At 40.4% G+C, this 21199-nt stretch overlaps 1 protein-coding gene across 1 annotated transcript in view; it reads left to right on the top strand.

Moving 5' to 3' along the window:
• clmpb (CXADR like membrane protein b) overlaps window positions 1–21199 on the top strand; it is a 78113-nt gene that overhangs the window by 45541 nt on the left and 11373 nt on the right. The window contains exons 2-4 of the mRNA XM_006804628.3: window positions 6300–6451; window positions 12635–12839; window positions 15734–15901. Coding sequence (XP_006804691.2) covers window positions 6300–6451; window positions 12635–12839; window positions 15734–15901 — 525 coding nt within the window. The remainder of the gene's footprint in view (window positions 1–6299; window positions 6452–12634; window positions 12840–15733; window positions 15902–21199) is intronic.

The raw sequence follows: 21199 nt of genomic DNA, 5'->3' as shown, positions 1-21199 counted from the left end.
CACATTCCTCATTTTTTCTGAAATATCAGGAAAGAAAATAAAAAGGGACAAGATGTGACCTATATTTAGAGATGTACCACACTCATACACCATGCTGTATATGTTTGGCATTTGAATGGCCCGTTCAGTCACATAGGAGAGCTGTGAGTGGAGGGAAGCTACAGCCTATAAAACACGCTGACCTGTGAGTATGTTGCCGTTGTCTCATGCCCTGTGCTCTTCTCCAAGTCAGCTAAAAAACACTAGCTCTATGTCAGCAGCATGGATGGATAAATGAGATTTGTATTTCCTGTGTGAGATTTTGCTAGTTAAATGGATACACGTTTGATGAAGTTCCTAATCCAGATTCTCCTCCTCCTCGCCCTGTATTTAACAGAGTCTCTATTTGACAGAAGATAAACAGTTGTGGGAAAGACTGGCAGGACTGGGAGATGATTGTTGCTTTTCCCTGCTGCTGTAAGGCTGTAAATGTAACTCAAATGCGACTTGTGTCTGTATGTGCAAAGTAGCCATATTCCAAATCATAGGTCCTGATGTTGAGGCGCTGATTTGCTGTCAGCACGAGATAGTCCCTTGCATCTGGAGTGGAGGTGTCTTTGTGACAGAGTATCTACCCACATACAGCATAAATCATATACACTGGCAGCTGGGAATTTACATGAAATATAGATGTTTGCACATGACGAAAATCAGCATGAATGCACACAGCAGAAAATTGTCAGAAATTGTCAAAAAAGATAAACCAGCCGTCCCTCCAGTCTTTCGGGGCGGGGTGTGTGTGCATATGCTAACCTGTGTCTAAAACCACCTTTGTGACGGTATAATCCTTCATCCACACCAGTGATTGAGCCAGCATAAGTGGTCAAATCAAGGCATTGCACCATTCCTCCACCCCTCCCTCAACCTATTTCTCCCCGCCCTGTCACTGTCCCACACCCCTCCACCCCGCCTCCCCCCACTTTCTGATGTGCTATGTTTGAGTACCAGAGGTCATAAGCGTCGGACGTGGCAAAGGCCCCAGCCAGGCTGATGTGCTGACTGAGGGGATATGGGGCTTGACTTTGGGCAGTGCGAAAGATCTGGGCCTGTCTTGTTTGTCTGTCTGTCCGTCTCACTGGCTACACTATAATGAGATTGCAGGGCTCTGTAAGGCGGATTTACTGGAGCACAACTCCCCCTAGGGTCTTTTCATAGAAATTGGTTCCTCCATATTTCACCCAAGCCTCTCACTCTCGCTCTCTTTGTCAAATGTGTCCCGCACTCACACTCTCTCTCCCTAAACCTCCCTCTCTTTTAGCTCCCACTTTTGTTAATTATGATCGTCTTCTTTCCTTCCTTTCTTTCTGTGGGTGAAGACCAAACGCAGTCACAAATGGAGGCACGAAACTGAACCAAGCAGAGCTGTAACAAGAAGGCATCATGAGAGAGAGAGAGAGAGAGAGAGAGAGAGAGAAAGCGGGATAGAGGATATGCTTTGGGATATGGCACAAGCCAACATATCGCAAGCCTGTACCACATTTATCTCCCCCTCAAGAAGACAGTGTTTATTTAGATGGTCTTTTCCATGCCCCTATGGAATCTTATAAGGTCATGTGAAAGCATGCACGCTGCTGTGATCAGGGATGTTACTGAAGCTGAAGGTTATATGGCTCACTTTTCTTTTATTATTCTTTCTGGGTCACCTTAGCTGCAAATTGAAGCCCAAGGTCACGAGCCCATACCAAAGCAAAACAGAATTTCCATAGTGTTTGCAAATCTGCCACAGAGATTAATTCTGATGTGTCTCATAGCTGATGTGTTGATGTTGACACAAATGATGGGGTCTTGCAGTCCAGCCACCCCAGCTGTGCACACGGTGAATGAGGCCAAACCAAATGCAAGCTCAAACTCACATCAAGGCAAGCTTATTTTGGGAGCACTGTGTCATCCATTCCACAGCACAAAAGCCCCTCTGCAAGACCATAAATAAATGGGAAAGTGGGTAGCACGGACTACATATCGACCAAAAAACCCCCGTCTGATTTGTCTGACAATTCTTTCTGTTAAAAATGAAAAATATTTTCTGTCACAGATGGAAAAAAAATATTAGGCGTTTGCTTTTTTTTTATTTCTAAGGAATAAATTAAATACCTGGAACTGAAAAGTTTACTGTTTGATGATAAAGAGAATATTTAACACCCACAAGTCAAAGTTAGTGAGCTGACACAGGTCGCTTTTTTGAAGGTCAGTTTAGAGACAGTTAATGAAAAGTAAAGTACTTTGTGTGGGAAAAGATGGCAATTCCCCTCATTCTTCAGACACATTGGCCCTATCTATCTTTCAGGGGAACTCTTCCATTTACAAAGCCTACAGCTGAAGCGGTGGGCAGTTAAGGATGAGGTGGGAGGCGAGGAGGGAAGCACAAAGCTCTTATCAGGCCAGCAACACAGTGCCGGGTTCAGCCCCAAGCTGCTGATGACTGTAGGAGCACCGATTACAGAGGCTAGCCTGAGGAGCGGAGTGGGCACAGGTCTCCCAGCAGACCCTGTACCACCATCAAGCATTAACTTGAACCATTAAGCTCAACCAGCTGTGCATTCACACATGGCCTGAACTTTCTTCCTCTTGAATATTTTCTAATGCTGCAAAGCCCTCACTCTCTTTTCTGACATTCAACGCAATATCAGCAGGGAGGCTAACAAGATGAATAACCCCTGCAAATGCTGCATTAAAAAGTCATGAAAGGGGATACCCTTAGGGTGCAGAAGCTTCTCTGTGAGGAGGGGTGGCCCATCCTTTTCTGCTGACTAATGATTTGAACTGGGCAGGTGGGCAAGCAGAGCAGAAGGACCTCAGCAATTTGTCCTGTTGCTCCTCAGGTGCCAAAGGGACACAGAAGCTCTCAGCCAGCCACACAGTACTTTCAATTCCCTCTCTTTGTTCCTCCAAATGGCAAATTCCAATTGGAAACTTTACATTTAACTGGCAACAAGTAGCTCAAATCTCAAGTTTAGAATGTGGGACTCGGAAAATCAAGACATAATGTTGAGGAGTCACACTATGCACAAGCTTTTATTGCCACTGGATGGCACACTAGAGCATCTGCTTCTCAGAGCAAAACAAACCTAACCAAAAACCCCAGTGAAGCCCTTTAGCAACAGGCATGAATCTATCTTAGGAAAAAGTTGTGTCATATGTAGGGATGGGTATTGATAAGATTTTCACGATTTCGATTCCATTTTCGATTCTGTTTAACGATTCGATTCTTTATCGATTCTCTTATCGATTATTTTTTTTTAAAAAAAGGAGAACACTAAGGTCAATTAGCTTAGATCTTTGTTTTATATCTTCTCTTTGAACAAGATAGAAATTTAGGAGTAACATGGCCTTACAAACCCAACAGTGAGATCTTAACAGATCCAACCTACGGCTCTTCAATGGGGTGTCACAGGGTCCCCAGGAAAAAAAATTGTGAATGTAAAATAATAAAATAAATATTCTTCTGTAGCAATTACACAAGAATATCCAATAATGTCCCTGCCTACAATTAAACACATTCACTTACCGAAAATCGGGGGCATCTGCTGTGGCAAATGGGTCCAAGCCTTTTACCACAAACTTAGTCACTGCTCGGTGACATTCGTCTATCCTGGCCTGAAAGGAGAAGCTACCGGTAGACTGTAGCAATAACTGCCAGCATCTGAGGCAGCCAGAGTCTGTCTGTCTCTCTCATCATGGTCACCTAAATGCACAGTAATGGCAGGTTTTGTAATAAGGCAGATCGCGCTAACATAATATGCACTGTTAGTTGATTATTTACCTGCCGTATTAACGGGAGAGGACGTGCAAACGTTACCGCTGCTGCTGGGTTGAGATTCACGAGTCCAGAGCGGAATTAAAAACACGACATTCATTTAAGGTCATCGCGTGTTTTGTGAGCAAATGCTTTTTCATATTCGTAGTGTTTCCTCCCTTAAATGAAATATCCACTTTGCAAGTATTGCAAGTTGCCCTGTTGTCATCCGTTCTCGTAAAGTATAACCAAACTTTTTAGCGTTTGAGCCGCCGTGTTTCCTGCCAGGTAAATGACGCTCCGCAACGTGGTGACGTCATTCGGGGCGACTGGAATCGATAAGGGAATCGTTTGCAAAAATGGCAAACAATTCCAAGGAATTGAAACAGTGGGAACCGGTTCTCAACAAGAACCGGTTTTCGATACCCATCCCTAGTCATATGTGGTCTTGTACCTCTCTTTGTGGTTTTTCACTGGCGAAAAAGTGGAAAGACTAACTTCTGCTAAACGCTTAGGTTTGCATATAAAGTGGCTTTGGAGGTTACTTTATATCCAGCCTCTCATCCATCATCTTCTTTCCCTACTTAGGGTGGTCAGGAGTGAAGCATAACCTGGCTGACGTCAGCTAAAGGGGTGAAAAAGTGACGGGCTACCAAACTGAGACTACCAAAATGTAAAATCACCAGTTAACCAAATAAGCATGTCTTTGGTTTATTGGAGGAAAGAGGAGCAAGTACTTTCTAGTCTTTTTATAAACACAGAAAGGTCCTAGATCCGTTAATATACATGTCTCTCTGGCCATTAAAACATGGAACAGAGAAGCTACAATACACACCTAGGAATTGTGGCACAAGTCTCAAAAAAAATCATTTTAATTATCAAAATAATTAGGAATAATCTGTACACAAACCACAGCATAAAAGCCTGTAGATTAAAACTGTGTTGTCTCTCTTTGTGCTGCCTCTGTGAATGCCTGAACCCATGGTTTCGTTAGGAAAGCACTGCATCCTCCCAAGATGCTCAGTGTTAATCACTTCCCCATCGGCGGGGGGGGGGGTTTAACACCGCCGCCGATGCGCACAACCTTTAATCAAAACTTGAAGAGCAACTGAACTCAAGCAGATGACGTCATCTCAGTAAGGATGAAGCTCTTTAAGGAGAATTAGTTTCTGCGAGGTTACTCTTCATCTCTTTGTGTGCTGTATCAGCACTGAGTCACCCATTTCACAGCACTGAGCTGACATTTTCATTGGCCCTGAGATCACTTATGGGATAGGGCGTTAGCTCCTATGAGGGTGAACCGGTTCACAAGTGGAGAGGCGCCCAGTAAGCGCTGATGCATTCACATGGCTTCCCGTGGAACGTATATGAGGTTATATTCTAAACACAAAACTATTCTGTCAGTCAGTATCAGTATAACAGACAAAACAAAGTGCACAGCTTTCATTCAGATGTGTGTCCCACACTACGTTTATTTATTCTGTTCAAACAGCAGGCCATGTTGAGTGTCTAGTAAGGTGGCATGATAATGAATAGGAGCAACAATATTTACACAGTCTGAACATGTCACTTCAAATGAGCATCTGTTAGGCGGGATAACTTTAATTCCAAGCAGTCAAATTCCCCTGGAGCTATCGGATTATTCAGCACAGCAGACTTAAATTAAAGGCAGGTAGTTAAGATGAATATAGCAGGGCCAAAACTGTACGTCACACGTGAGTGCGTAAGCACAGTCAAGCTCTGCAGTCTTTCTAAACATATCTCACCACTGCACCACTGCTTCTTGACACACACAGTCCAGCACATGCACGAACGCGAGCACGCACAAACACTATCCACAGTTTTCACTTTCCCAGCATCCCCTGGCTAATTCCATTCAAGCCCTCTAGGCTGTCCAGCAACCTCCAATAAATTAGCCCTGCTGCTCCTCCACTGATACGCAGGCCACACTAGTCTGGCCAGTGCCCAGAGTCACTCACTTGTGCACACGCTCGCAATTACTGCTACCTTTTACTGCGACTGTCGGTCTTAACTGAGTCGACAGTGGGAGTTTTTGGTATGTGCGTTTTCTGTGCGGTTGGGACTTAAAATAGTTTCCATACTGACATTCACTGTTAATGGGAAGGTGGCCTGGGATAGCTTTTGGACTTTTTTGCAATGGAAGTGACTCATTAATTGTATCTTTTCGGGGTTTTCTGGCAGAATTGTCCATGTGTCAGATGTGTCGGCACAGTACCCGTCCATAATTCCCCCAAACTGCAGCTGTGAATAGCTTTTCTTAGTACTTTTCCTTCAACTCCTCAATCAAACTTTATTCCCTCTGAACAGAATCCATCTGTTCTGTCTCCCTTCAATATTTGGATGTATCCTCGCACCCGGTTTCCTCTATCATTGTGGTTTTGCTTCCTGTCCACAGCATCTGTCTCTTGCCTCAAGCTTAGATCGAGCTAGTGACCCCGTCTGACATGTCTCTACCTCTGTCTCAAGTTTTTTTCTCTCTCTCTCTCTTTCTCTTGTTCTCCCTCAGTTCTAGTTAGCCTTCTGTCAGTGGGGGCCCAGACAGAGATGAAAAAGGTCGTTGGGGACAATGCCACCTTGCCATGCCACCACCAGTTCTCATCATCCGTCCCTCTTGACATTGAGTGGCTACTGCAGAAACCAAACTCCCCACAGAAAGTGGTAAGATTGTATTCCTTTTTTCCCCTGCATTTAATACAGTTTAGAAGCATCTGAATTGTTAAAGGTTCCCTGCCGTCTTACTCTGCCATGACTTGCTGCAAAGTTATTGCAACACCAAGACTGACCTTTACTGGGATGAAATGGCAATGACAGTGACATTTAGGCTAAAAACCAGAAGAACAACATGTGAGGTATATGTATAGACTGTATATACCTTGGATAGTTTTTCTTTTCTCCCTCTCTTTCCACTTCCCTTTTTCACACACAAAAAAAAAACATTTTAGCTTTTCTCCATTTGGGTTACGCTCGCTGATTTCCAGCAGGACCTATAATAGTTGCACATTAACACAATCCCAAAATTACTAAGGCACTTCAACTTTCAGTGGCATTCACAAAGGAGCAATTGTGTTCACCAACACATTATATATTTCTAACCTTGGCACTTTTACTTTTAACTGTTTTAACTGATGGGAGATAAACACTGTAACAAGTGGAAATGAAAAACAGACCTAATGACCTTTTCATTACTATCAAGCTGACAAATTCATCTTAGTTTTGTAAAAATATGTAACTATAGAGGCAATTGAAGATTACAACTGCAGCAACCTTCCACCCCAAAAGGAATTGAAATCAGAAATTAGACCAAACAACAGAATCAGGTCCAAAATCTACTATTTAATAAACATACAAGGGCTCACGTGCAATCGGGCATTCAGTGACACAAGCAGAATTAGCAAGGTTGACAGGAAACGGTCTCAAAACAGATCATACATGAGAACTCTCTGAAAAGTAGTCAAAATCAGCAGTCAGGTAAAGGCAATAATCGTACGCTGTGGGTATAAAGACATTCTGGCAAATATGTCCAAATGTTTTGGGGCAAGGACATAAAGTACTTTGTTAGTTTTTTGCTTCTTTTCTTGTTTTATTTTGTTTTTGCAGAAGTGTATAGGCTTTTTCTGGAAATAGTAAAATTCAATGCTTTAAAAATGGAAAACATCTGTTAAATGAAATAAAGAAAATTTCTTCATTTTAAAGTTTTTAAAGGTTTAAGTTTTTTTCCCCCTTTGTGTGCAGTCACACTGAATTTTAAATCAAGCAGTCAAGGTGTGCTTTAAGTGCAGTTTCAGCTTTACAAAAAGTATTGCATTAACTGTAAAGGAATTACAGCATTTATAAAAAAAAATGTCCCCCTTGTTTGTCTTTTAAAGTTTTAGTTGGCACAATAATATATTCTGATTCTGGCTTCATAAAGTCTATCAGCCTGAACCAGGAGGATAACTGAAATCTTTAAACGGCTAATTTGGTTTTGTTTTTTAAAGCCTTTGATAACATTCTGGTATAATTTCGCTGGTGTTTGAAAAACTGCCATGTTTTTCACCCAAATTGAGCTTAGAATCTGATAAGAGAGCGCGAGAGAGCAAAACATCTCAACAGCGTTCTGTTGGAAGGAACTGACTTCCATTTTCTTCTGAACCCATTTCTTCATGCGCTCTTGCGTTGGCACAGAGAAAGGAATGAATAGCAAAGTGTGGAAGGGAAGCGGCGGGGCTAGGAATGAAAGAAAGGGGAAAACTGGTGCCTTACACTTTGATTATTCAGACTGGGGCTGCCACATTGCGATGAATATTTAACGGGAGGATAACATTGAAGGCACCATTAATTAAAATCAAACGTTTGAAAATTTGATTAGGAAAGAGACTACGCCTGTAGCCGAATGAATAAATCATTCTTTTGTTCTGCTTGAAGGCCGTGTTGAGATGGAAAGAGCATCTTGTCAACATTTAGCCTCTGTTAGCAAATGTACAGGCTACATGTGTTTAAGACACAGAGGGGCACAAAATTCAACTCCATTTAGTCAGATGAAGAGTAAAAAAAAAAAACTTAGATCTTAGATGATGAGAGTTACTCAAAGACAGCATTTTATAGCCTATCATAGTGTAGTTTCAGCAAAGACCAGCGATGGTTAATAAAGATGAAGTTATTAATTTCATTTCCATCCTTTCTTGGGAAATTGCTCCTGCCACAGTGCCACATTAGTTAGCGTGTATTGTGTGTTGTTGCTATTTGCTATGCATAATTGCTGCCCTTCAGCATATAAAACTGAAGATATTGAACTGGCATTATTGTGAGGACAATTATTGTCCACAGAGGTGATAAATATATTAGCAGTAGAGTAAAATGACAGAGTCATTGTTGTATACTTGTTTCCTCTGTGTGTTCTTCATTGACTATAAAATTATTTATGGAAAACATTTTAAAAACCGAACAGCTTAAATATTTGAATGTTAGCCACACTGTTCATATAATCTGCTTCCAGTAATCTTTAACAAGCTGCTTTGATCAGAGCAGCAATTCTACTGTGTTAATGTTTTTGATAAAATGATGTGATATAAAAATTATATATTGTGCTGTGCAAAAGTTTTGAGCCACCCCTCATGTCTTTGTAGTTTGCTTCCAAGGAGCCAGACTTTCTCCAGGCCTTCTGAAGGTCAAAGTTTTTCTTTGGACATGTTTCCGTCATTTTCAGTCCAGTCCTTGTACCTTTTTCAGAATTATGCTTTTTGTTTGTTAAGCATAAAACAGGCACCTGACTCAAGAATGTTGCATCTGCACATAACAGACAACTTAGCAAAGAAACTAAAAACACATCATTTGTTTCCATTTATATACTTAAACCTATGAAAAGTGTGCGACATTCACATGCAGAAATTCTGCCAAACTGTATTTTTGCACCAACAGGGTGATTCCCAAAGCTTTATTAGCTGAAAGCTTTCCAAATCTCTTCATCGTGTACAGAATTGCCTTAAAAACATTTGAGGAAACTGGAGGAGTGGCTGTCATTAAGTCAATTGAAGGGAAACAAGGAGAAAAGACTGAAGCATGTCAATGTTTGCTTCAAACTTTCCACAGTAAGCATGGGGAAAGTCAGGAGAACAGTACAAGAGTGAGTGTCTACAGCCATCTGTAAAACAGAAGAAGCTTGTACATGGTTTGGGGTTGCATTTTGTCATCATTATCATCATTTCATGACCTGTGTGAAAAAGCAGAGACGCTTAATTATCTGTGTGCAGTATTTTACTGAATCAACAAAACACCTTCCCTTAATAGAACAATTCACTAACAGACATTACCAGAAGCAAAAACACATATACACATGTGGTTTGGTTTGTGAGTAATTAATGTTCTGATTTCATGAAGGCAACAGATGCATGCCCACAGGACAGGTACAGGTATGCCCTTTTTTGTTTTGGTGTTAGAGCCTCGTTACTTTCTGTGTGTAGCTGTGGCACAGTGATATGTTTCTGTTTGCATTCATGGTGTGTCACATGTTTGGTAAACGGCAAGTTTGTGAGTAGGTTTGGGTATATACGTGTGTGTGTAAATGGCCAGTCATCACCTGTGATCACAGCAGGTGCCCCTGCTTCTTAGGCACTGATGCGCTGTGGCACCAGCATTTAGCGGTCCCCATCTGCAGGCTCTCACTTGCCCTGAGTAATAGGCCACTGTGACAGCTGTGTTTGTTTCTGTTTGTGTGTGTGGATAAAGCAAGAGCGTGAGAAAGCAAAAGACACACAAGGAAAGGCTAGAAATAAACAAAGACAAACTGTAAACAGCCAGGGAAGAGAAAATGAAAGCTTTCTGGTGCAGGTTTACAGATGCTACAAACTTCAAATTAGCTCATTTTTTTTCCTTTGAACACCCGGTGTCTGCAAACATCAATGAACCTTGGTGGTAAATATAAGGAGAAAAAGGGAGAATCAAACAGATTATGTCAATCGCAGGCTCTAACAACAACATCTTTTTGTGTACCTACAAGGAATTTCCAATTAAGGTTATCAGTGTGTTGAGTCCAGCACTCCACTGTGTAAGTGTGGGGTGCCGGTTCATACTCTTTCTTGTAGTCAGAACAGCAGGTGCTCAGGTTGATGTGCCTGGTCTTGGAGTCCTGGTGTTCTGTTGATTCCAATGACTCTATGAGATTTGCTTATGTGACGACTAGTAACTACATCTTATGGTCTTTCATGTAACACATGTTTTATTTATGAAAAAGTTTTTCTGTTAAAAAAAAAACTGCTATTGCAGGAGCTAATGGGGATCTTAATAAACTAATTAACTAACTAATCTTGGTTGCTATGACACCTGAGCTTTCATGTTGCAGAGAAGCAGGTAATCAGCTAGGAGCTCAACAGCTTTGTGCCCTTATGGGGCACAAAACCTTTGTGATCAAGATTGTCCTGCCCTTTGTTAGCACCTGTTGTTAGCACCTGTTGTTAGCACCCCAGTTATTTATGCTGCCACGTGTTCTGGAGTGCTGTAAGCTTCTTAAACTAACAGGCATGAGTCGTGTGAGGTACTGGTACTACCCAGCTATTTTGTTGGCCTTTGTCATTGATTTTGTTCTGAGAGGTTGCTGTGGTCTGCTCTTAGGTCCACCAGCCACTTGGAGTTGGAGGCTTTATGACACCACATCCTTGCTCTTACTCAGTCTCAGCTGTGGTGAGATCTGTCCTTGTCCCTTTGTTGCCTATCCAAGGTGTTATGGTTGCAGCTGGGAAAACACCTTGGATAGGTCTTTGGAGAACAAGCCATTTATTCTCTCTGGTTGTGTATCCCTTTAGCCTAATAGCCAGTGTTATGAGCCTTTGTTTGGTACTTTGTAGAAGCTCTGTTATGAACACATTGTTATCCTGTTATGGATATCTGATCTCTGTGATGATGCCTATCTCCAGCTCTGATAGCCAACTGTAATAGCCAATATCCTTCTGGGCTTCCTCCACGGGCACACTCTGCACATATTCTTGAGCTTATAACCAAATGTTTCTATGATTACAGTGGCAGTGGCATATACAGACTCACTGGTTTATTTGATACTGGTAGTGGGGGTAGTGAGTAAAGCTGTGTGACCTGCAAGCACTTTTTCTGAGGGGATTTACCTTTCTACCTTAGCTCAGGAAGTAGATCAGGTCATCTACTAATCAGAAGGTTGGCCATTTGAGAACTGGCAGCTCCAGTGTGCATGCCAAAGATCTTTGGGAAAGATACTAACTCCATGTTGCTCTCCAATGCACCCATTGGAGTGTGAATGTGTGTGAATGAAAGTACTAAAGCATAAAAGAAAGTGCTGGTGTGAGTGGCTGAATGAGGTATGTTGTATAAAGTGCTTTGTGTGCTCAAGTAGAGTAGAAAAGCACTATATAAGAACCAGTCCATTTAAAAGGGACTAATCATTAAGAATTATGTTGTTTGAAGCTTTAAGCCAAGCCTGATCATAATCTGACTAAAATGGCCTAAAAGCTGATTTTTACCTTTTTTTTTTTTTACATTTTTCTTTTCAGTTTTATTTGTATATCCTTTGAAAAGGGGAGTTACAAAAATGTCATTTTATAGCCATTTTGTATCATCTGTATGATATTATGTACTTTGCTGTTTTGGAAGTTGTTTTCTGGTGACATCACTTTTAGTACCACTGTGTGCACTTTAATCTTTTATCTTAGGACCAGAATAATAAAATAGAATTGTTTGGGAGGGTGTTGTGGGGGTTTTTTTCTTTTTCATTTGACAGCTTTATTTGTGGAAACACCATAAAGAGATAACAACACTCACAGATAATCAGCTAAATGAACACTGGCAGGATACTGGCATTCCAGCAAATGCATTCATTTGTAAAATATTATTTCCCAAGTGTTAATTAAAAAGTGATTGTTAACAATGTTACCCATGAGTGCTGGTATTCTGTTTTTCTCAAGACTGTGCCTCCAGAGAGGAACTACGTGGAACTGTCTTAACTGAGCATACACAGCCATTAGAGCCATGTTATTTAAAATGTAAATGGCAGCCTACCAGTGAAATATATCAAGGGTAATACTGTTGGGACATAGGAATTAAGTGAACCAAATGTGCTGTTAAGAGATGAAAATCTTATTTGGGGAATTACTTGCATAAATCAGTTAAGAAATGACATCACCAGCTGCTAAAATGTTAGTACCAGGTCCAGGAAGAAATTGGAGAATTCCTTCAAAAGAAAGATAGAATCAAGATGAGTAGAACCAGAGCAATTATGAATCAGTCAATCCCTCGCTGTAACACATCAGGAGTTTTTTCACTTGTGCAAGAATTTCATTTCAGACAACAGTCTCTGGTCTGAACCAAATCCTTGATTATCTTTTCTTTCTCCACATCTAGATTATTACCTTCTTTGGGGGAAACGTGTACATCAGTGACCCCATGGATACTGAGCCCAACCATCTGTCCTTTGCTGGGGAGTACCTGGGTGGAGACGCCTCCCTACTCATCAGTGACCTGCTGCTGAGCGACACGGGGGAGTACTACTGTAAAGTCAAGAGTGGGGGAAAGTACCACTGGAGCCAAGTCAACCTCATTGTATTGGGTATGTGTGGATACATCAATGCACGTGCACGTAGCATCGGGTTATGAAGAAATTCATTTGTACATGGAAAATCCTCATACACAAACACACATACACACACTTCTTACACACACAGACCTAATCACTGGATCATTAGCCTGGCACATTTCCTCTGTCATGCTGACTGATCTAATGATTCAATTTGATTCAGACAGTGTGATTTGATTTTGTTCGTGATGTTTGGGTCCGTTTGGATTGGTTTGTTGATGAGGTGAGACCAGAAACATGCAAGTAGGTTTGGCAGGCCACAGAAATGATTGATTGAGTTAGAGACTGCATTACATGGGCAAATTTCAAGCTAGATTCTAATGTACTTGTGTCCTCTATGACATATACAGCACAAGACAACAGACCAGTTTGATGTTAATCATGTTAAAAAGTTAACTTACATCAGTTTAAGTACAGATAAGCTACTTGGAAATATTAATTACCCAAATACAGAAAATCCCGTTTTGGTACGAGAAGCGTGTTGTTCTTCTAATTTGCACATTATGCAGATGGCTATAAATGACTCAACAATACAACTACCTCAGTGGTAATGCGCTTCTCTGTCTGCATATCACAAATAGCTGAACAACTATGAAGGACAGACAGCTGCAATAGCTGGCCACAAAGTCCGGCGGGAGGAGTGAGATCGTTCTCAATGTCAAAAAAGCATGCGATTTATTAAAACATCATGGGAGATTAGTTCAACCCGTGGTTATTGGTTTTCTAATGGAACAGTCTGTTAATCCTTTCGCTCTCACTCCCCTCTCTCTTCCATAAAGACATTTCAGTGAGTTAGTGCCTCGAATTTTACAAATTGCCCTCAGCTTCCCAGTGACACTTTCGATTTTGAGAGAGACGAACATTTGCATTTTTTTCTCGCGCTCCCTACGCTAAGATAATGGCTTGGCAGCTGAGCTGGTAGCTGGCTTGGCATGAGACAGCGTGTGTGTGTGCCATAGTTTGTGCGCTTCTCCAGTGGTCGGGTATGTTTCCGTGCAAGCTTGCAAAATCACGCCTGAATGAGCGTGTGGATTTGCATGTGAAGATTTTAAATGTGTATATGTTGCGTTTATTAGTATTGGGGTTATGAGCTGAGGTTACGCAGTCCAACTGCTCCTTCTGCAGTTTGGCTTAACCGACCCCGACAGAGCTCAGAGACGCACAGACGAATGCATCAATGCTCCCTGATCTGCTTCTCTCATTATATTCTTTACAAAGTCTGTGAGCAGAATACAGCCTGCAGGGTGTCGAGAAAAGAAAGACAAACAAAGGGAGAAATGCACATAAGCTATCTGATTTTTTTTTTTTCTCCACTGGCTACTGTTAATTCAATGCATGTTAGCATTTCGCAGTTACTACTGCTGCAACTTCGCTGACAAGCATCCTAAGCCAAACACAAAAGTTAGCATTGGAAATATGTCAGCGTGACGAAAATAAAAAATAGATATTTAAATTTAGCTCACCACTGATTTAAAAATATTTCACTCGGAGGGGGAAACAGTATGCTATTTTCATGCTTTTAAAGTGTAGCAGTGCCTTTCAGCATGTATCCAACAGAGCAGGGCTCAGCAGATTCTAGCTATACTGTATTATGCCTTTAGCTAATAGACTATGACCAAAACCTTTGACATGAGGACATATTACCATAAGTATTCACAGCCAGCCTTGGGGTTGAATTGATCCATTCTCTACGGGAGGATGTTGCTTTTTTCTTCAATTTGTGTTACCAGAAATGACTGTGATGGCAAGGTAATTGAACATCCCTCATAAACAGTTGCACCAATAAAAAATACTGATAGAACAAATCAAATAAAGTTTACAATGTACGTCAAATATTTCAGCTTTATGCAACCTAACAAGCTATGTTATTATCTACATTTTATTTCTTTGCTTTTCATTTTAATGTAGTGCTTTATTCTGGGGTGATAAACACAGGTGGTGGACAGTTTCACATTATAAAATAACTCCCGCTTCAGTAGATGTTATGTTCAAAGAAGTCTATTTCAAACATAACTCAATATTCAATATTCAGCATTCAAAATAAAAAATGTCAGCCCTTCCCTTTCAAAAAAAAGATTCATTTTATGAAATGCAGAGTTCCTATAATTGGCATTGGAAATATTGTGGCAAGTCCACATGATACACGTAGGCCACGATTTTCTGCAGAGTAGTAATGGAAACCATATTTTAATGCATGCGTCACTGGCAAATCGATGACTACATTATATGCACATATTAAAAATTAATCATTTCGGTGAACGCATTTATTTTTGCTTAATTATTGTATTAATATATATGCTGTTTAACAAATTCACTAGACCACCATGCAGTGTAAGGTTTATGTCACAACTGCCCTAAATTAGCAGCATTGTAATTATAAAATAATTATTGATGTTCCTGTAATGGTTATATGCATGTGCAAGCTGTTTAATTGACATTTTTATTGCTAAATATAATTTATGTTGTTATCCATGATTTTTAAGATTCACTGTTTCACTTATAAAAAAGCAGAATAAAATAAAGCACATTATTTCCTTTGGTTGAGATGCTAATTTACAGGCATTTACTTACCTTCATGAACAGAAACATTAATTGTAGTGATTGATTTATTTCTGAACTTCTTGGAGAAGTCCAGTGTGCTGGCTGAGATTTGAATTTAAAAACATTTCAGTTTGTTATATGCGTCTTAGCTTTAAACAAGTTTTTGAAAGATGACAATTTTAGTGTGTTCCTATTTTTATGGCATGTGGTCTAGTAAATTTGTTAAACACTGTGAGTCTTTTATACACTTTATGTTTAACTGTGATAAGAAGCTTTGTTGCAAATATTGATTCAAGCATTTTTTTGATTCTTTTGTTTTCTTGCAGTCAAGCCTTCCAAGCCGAGATGCCGGCTGGATGGCAAGCTCCAAGAGGGCAGTGATGTCAAGCTGAGCTGCAAATCCAGCGATGGTTCAGACCCCATTAGCTACAAGTGGGAGCGAGTGCTGGACAAAGGCAAGAGCCTGGGAAAACTGCCAAACCTGGCGCTGATAGGTAAGAAAAATAATCGGCACTACGCTTACATGCTGATTCACTATTCGACCCCTCTGCAGAGGAATGCCACGAAGATTCATTTTCATATTAGTGATTTTCATAGGCTGCTTGTGGAAGGCAAGTTTTGCTGAGCGCGTCATCTTCCCTTCACCTCTTCCCATTTTCACATTCATACATTTGCAAACACTGACACCTAAATTTGCCAGTGCCAGCTATATTGTCTACTGCTGCTCCTTGAGCTGCTTCACTGGAATAATTAACACTTGCAGCACTTTGCTCAAGGGCACTTTGATGGGCTCAGGCTGTCCCAGTTAATCCGCTGATTCTTCATGCCTCTATTATCTTTAGTTCGCCCCTCTCTCCAAATTTGAACAGTAAACCCAGGACCACATAATGTGTACTACTTTTTTTTTTCCAGAAAATCAAACAGAACACAGCCTTGTGATTTCTAGTTGTATTCTATTGGGATGACTTATATAAACACAAGAGCTGATGCTGTGATCTGATGAATATTTCTGTGACATTGAAATGTCAGCCTGGCTCAAGTGAATACCTACATGCACGAAGTCAGTGTGACTGTTTGTGTGTAAAGTGGAGAAAATCAAACGTAATAGGCAGAACTGGATTGGCAGCTCAGACTATATTCTGTACCAAAGAGGCACTGGCTCCGCAGTAGCCTTGAGGCATACTTCACTCACATGGTGTGGATTCTGGCATTCCTCTTGAATCATAACCAGGCATATCTGCCTCTAAATAAGAACAGGGATGGTTTGTAACAGAAAAGCTAATAGCAGGGCACCTCCCCCCTATTGTGTGTTCTCTAAACCAGGAGAAACAACGTCAGGGTGCCAATCTCTGTTTTCTCTCCTCTGTTACCATCAATATTGGTCTTTTGGTTCATTTTTAATGGCTTGCAATGTGACACAGGCATCCAAAAAGTTTGTGATTCAGTTGGAGTAAGTAAATTTTAGTAGTGTAGGTAAAATCTGTGCAGCTCACTGATGTTGTGGAGCCAACAAGAGGTCAACATTCAGCAACAGTCTTCATGCCTTCATGCATAAGCCATCAAGAACATTTAATCTAATCGCATTCAGCTTCAGACTCACACCCCTATACTGCCCACACAGATCTATGCCTCTGATAACTTTTCCCAGAAACTGTCTTTGTGCTCTGCTAAATGAGTGTTGGGACTAAAATATGAGACTCTAGGGGCTTTCAAGGCTTGCCTTGATTTACCAAGGTGACAAGTGTGGAGAGAAGTATTTATCATGCTGCTACTTCAAAATTTTCAAGTCTGAATGAATGAACTTTGTTTGTGGAAATTAGAAATTGGTCTACATGGTTTTCACAGTTATGCTGTTGTTACCTAAATGTGTTGCTAGTTTTACTTCTTCGCCCAAATTCTTTTAATCATATGTGACTGTAATTCCCTTTTTGAATCATGAAACCAAGATAAATTCCTTATATGTGTCTTCAGCATTACTGGGTTTCTGCAGCTCCTGGTTTTCGTGTTTAATATATTCCAACACACAAGCAATTAAACACTATGAACTGGTTCCACAATATTTGTGGTCACTTTATGATGGGTAAGTTGTACAAAGGCAGTCACTGATCAGCACCAGAACACTTTGACAATAAACTGTATTTGAATAAAACTGTTTCCTGTAGTCTAGATTATGGCTCTGTACCTCAGTAGAATTAAAGATTTCCTCATAGGGTTAATAACATGTCTAATAACTATTTCATGTACAAATTACTGCTGAGAGTTACTCCAAAAACTTCCTTTAGTGGCTCTTCATCAGAATGTTTATTTATTTGATTAAATGAAAAGCAGTCACTTTGTATTTTTAACACCTAAAATTCAATGTTATGCCATGATCCTGCCTAACATCCTGCCTAACAACATAAAAGTCTCCAAAAAGCTATGGAACATAATATAAATGGAAAATCTTATATTGCACTCCAAACACAGTTAATGTGAAATGACAGGAAAGATCAGTGCTCTGTTGCATTATGCAGAGTACACGGGTAAATTTATCATAGTACAAAAAAACACACTGCTGATGGTATACTTGCACATAAACCACTACATTGGACACTTATGTGTCACTCCATACCGTGCCACCCACTCAAAATGTATGCTGTCCACCTAAGTGGACATGTAAAAAACTCTTTGAAAAGTGCATGTTTTAAAAAAATGAAGTTCAAAAATCTTTTTTTCATGCCTAAAGATGAATAAAAATACTTAAGAAAAAAATCCAGATTGAGGTTGTCATAATTCATGCATAAAAGGGTTAATACAGTTGACACAAATTATGCAGGTTAAGGCATAAAAAGGTAAGTGAGGTTACCAGGCTGAAAATCTCTATTTTATCTATGTGCACACAGTCCAGTAAAGACTCTCTTAGATGGTTTTTTTCAGGCTTGCTACTTCTTCTATTGTCCTTCACCTCCAGAGATGGTTGTGTGGGAAAATCCCACCCAGTAGATCAGCAGTTTCTGAAATACTCAGATCAAACCATTTCGCACCTGCAGCCATGCCACGTTCAAAGTCACTTCAATCACCTTTTCTTCGCCCCATTCTGATGCTAAGTTTGACCTTCGGAGGGTCATAATGACTATGTCTGCATGCCTACTGTAAATACACCGATTTTCAGCCATGTGACTGGCTGATTAGATATTTGTCTTTATGAGCAGTTGAGCAGGTGTAACTAAGTTACCTGGTTTTAGTCATTAGGCCTTTTAAAAAGTATTACTGCCATTTGTGTCTTAATATTTTTAGTAACACTACTTTAACTGCAGTGAGCACATGAGACATCCCTGCAGATATCTAACTGTAGTCGTCACACAATATGAATTGTGTTAATTATGGAAATATTTGTTATTTCTGGTGATAAAATTAATTAATTTGCCACAGAAAGTAACTAAATCTAATTTTCTCCTGACCCCATAGTCCCCAACGTGAACCTTGGAGCGTATACTTTTATACTTCAGTTAATCATTGTCGTGTCCAAATTGCCCAAATAGATTTTGAAGTTTTAGAAGATGTTTTAGAGTATTTTTTCAGAAATTAGAAGTACAGTTATTACAGGGTACAGTGTGTAAGACTTTTTTAAAGCCCACAGCTCCATGGTGCCAAAGGTCAAAAACCCTACTGGGAACTTTTTATGGAAAGAGAGGAAAAGTCATATTTATTATTATTCACATATTACACTGTGTGTGCTGACTGAACAGGGTCAGACCAAGGAGTGCAGTTCCTGGCCTATTTTCAAGTATCATTAAAGTTACAGTGTGTAAAATCTCACCATTAGATGTCAGTAGATTGCAGATTGCAGTCAATAGAGTCACTTTTCTTATCCCTCCTAATTCAAGTGCATAAACCATTGTTCAATAAATCCTTGTTTAATCTCTTTATTTGCTTTTTGGGGAAGTGAAGTTACAAAAATCTCTTCAATCACATTTGATTTGGTGGACAGAAAACAACTTTGTAGACTGTTGTAGCTGTGTATATACCAGCTGCTGTCAGGCTTTAAATGTATGCATTAGTCCACTGCACAGTCCACTGTGTTGTAAGCCATTGCTTTACTGCATAAGTTCCCATCTATTGTTAGAAAATGGAGATAAGCAAGCATATAATATGAAAAGGCATACTGTAAGTTGACGTTCTATCTTTTGTGATTCATCAGTTTGTATGCATCTTTTCACAGGAGTGACCTAACCTACACTTTATTTACTTATACGATAAATAGTTTAGTGTAATGTAGTGCAAAATGCATAATGTGATTTCTTTTCATTTAATAACATGAAACTCACATCAAGAGTTTCCATACTGACTGTTCTAGAATTTTGCATTCTTAAATCAGACTATCTGGTCTTTAAGTGATTTAGGGCCCAAACTGCTCTGCTTTTTTTAAGGCTTTTGTGTTTTTAGCATGTTTTAATGCGTTGTATCTTGTTCTATTTAATCTCAACAAGCCTCTAAAAACAATCAGTGATCACTGTCGGTCTCTCTCGGTTTTTATTACCGCTATTCATTTTAAAGCTCCGTTTTTTAACCTTACGATGTAACTACAGCCCAGGCAGTGCAGCAGTATATTAACGACTAACCTTGTATTGTGGATGGATTATCTCAGTTGTTCTCCTGACTGATGTTTGGTCCGTTTACAGCATCCTGCCATGCAACTGCAATTGTCCCTAACCATCGGGAACCCTCACGTTAACTTTTGTCGAGTGGAAAAAAGTTTGCATTTATCCTTCTGTGTCGCTAGCCACCACGTAGCACATCATTATATGCCAGCTAGCCAAACAGTAACTCTAAAAAACGTCACTGCTGTTTACTTCACTGTCCAACGTCTTAATTGGTTTCAGAAATCCCTCAGTCAGAACAACATATATTATATTTAGATGGAAGCTAGCGAGCTAATTCCCTGCTAACTTCTAACTCTGTTAAATTTAATAAATTCTGTTTTCATGGATGCTGCATGGATGTTACACCTGGTAGAGCAGCCACACTGATTATTTTATTACAGATGAAAGAGTTTGGACAGTTTTTCAACTCTCAGTGATGCCGCAGTGATCGTTTGACTTAGGGGCCTGCAGCGGAGTGCCTGCTAGCTTCTGCCCGGTGGCTACTGGGTGACCCCTCGTCTGGGGATCCTCAGCCCTTCCCAGGAGGGTGGCACGGATGCCCCTCCGGTGGTCTTCCTTGGGCTCTTGCACTCTGGGGCCTCTGGATGTCTGGGGCCTGGATCTCCCCCATGCCTGCTTCATGCCCTGGGGGACAGGGCTATGGCTCTCTACGTCCTCTTGCAGACCATTACATGGGGAAACCATTTGAATACAAGCGCGCTGATCCACACAGGTGTGCACACGGGTGTTCACTGTTCGTAGACTTAAATCACACCTTTCTTGGCTGCTACTTCAAAGCACATTGTGCGCTGTCTGTCCTGCGTGCTGCACAACAACATTCAATATTTACTATTTACTGCTGTTTACACTTAGCTAGATTAATGCGATGGTGTTGTGTTTAGTATGTTGCTTTGGGTTTTTTTGCTTGTTTTCTATTCTTTTTCTCTCAACAGGTGATCCGGAGATATTTTTTTTTCCCTTTCTCACTGTCCCTCTCCCCTTCTGTTTTTCTTTTCCTTCCTCTTTCTTTCTCCCTTTCCTATCCCTCACTCATGTCTGTCCCGTCTGTAACAACTGAAAATAAAATAAAATAAATAATAAAAACAAAGGTCGATCAAATGGACCAATACGGCAATGCCATGATGATCCATTTGGCAAAATCAATCCATT

The sequence above is a fragment of the Neolamprologus brichardi genome, chromosome 14, assembly GCF_056152115.1.
Source record: "Neolamprologus brichardi isolate AB-2024 chromosome 14, ASM5615211v1, whole genome shotgun sequence".
NCBI classification, from domain to species: domain Eukaryota; kingdom Metazoa; phylum Chordata; class Actinopteri; order Cichliformes; family Cichlidae; genus Neolamprologus; species Neolamprologus brichardi.
Note: the sequence above shows the minus strand (reverse complement) of the source record. Positions and strands in the feature narration are given on the sequence as shown.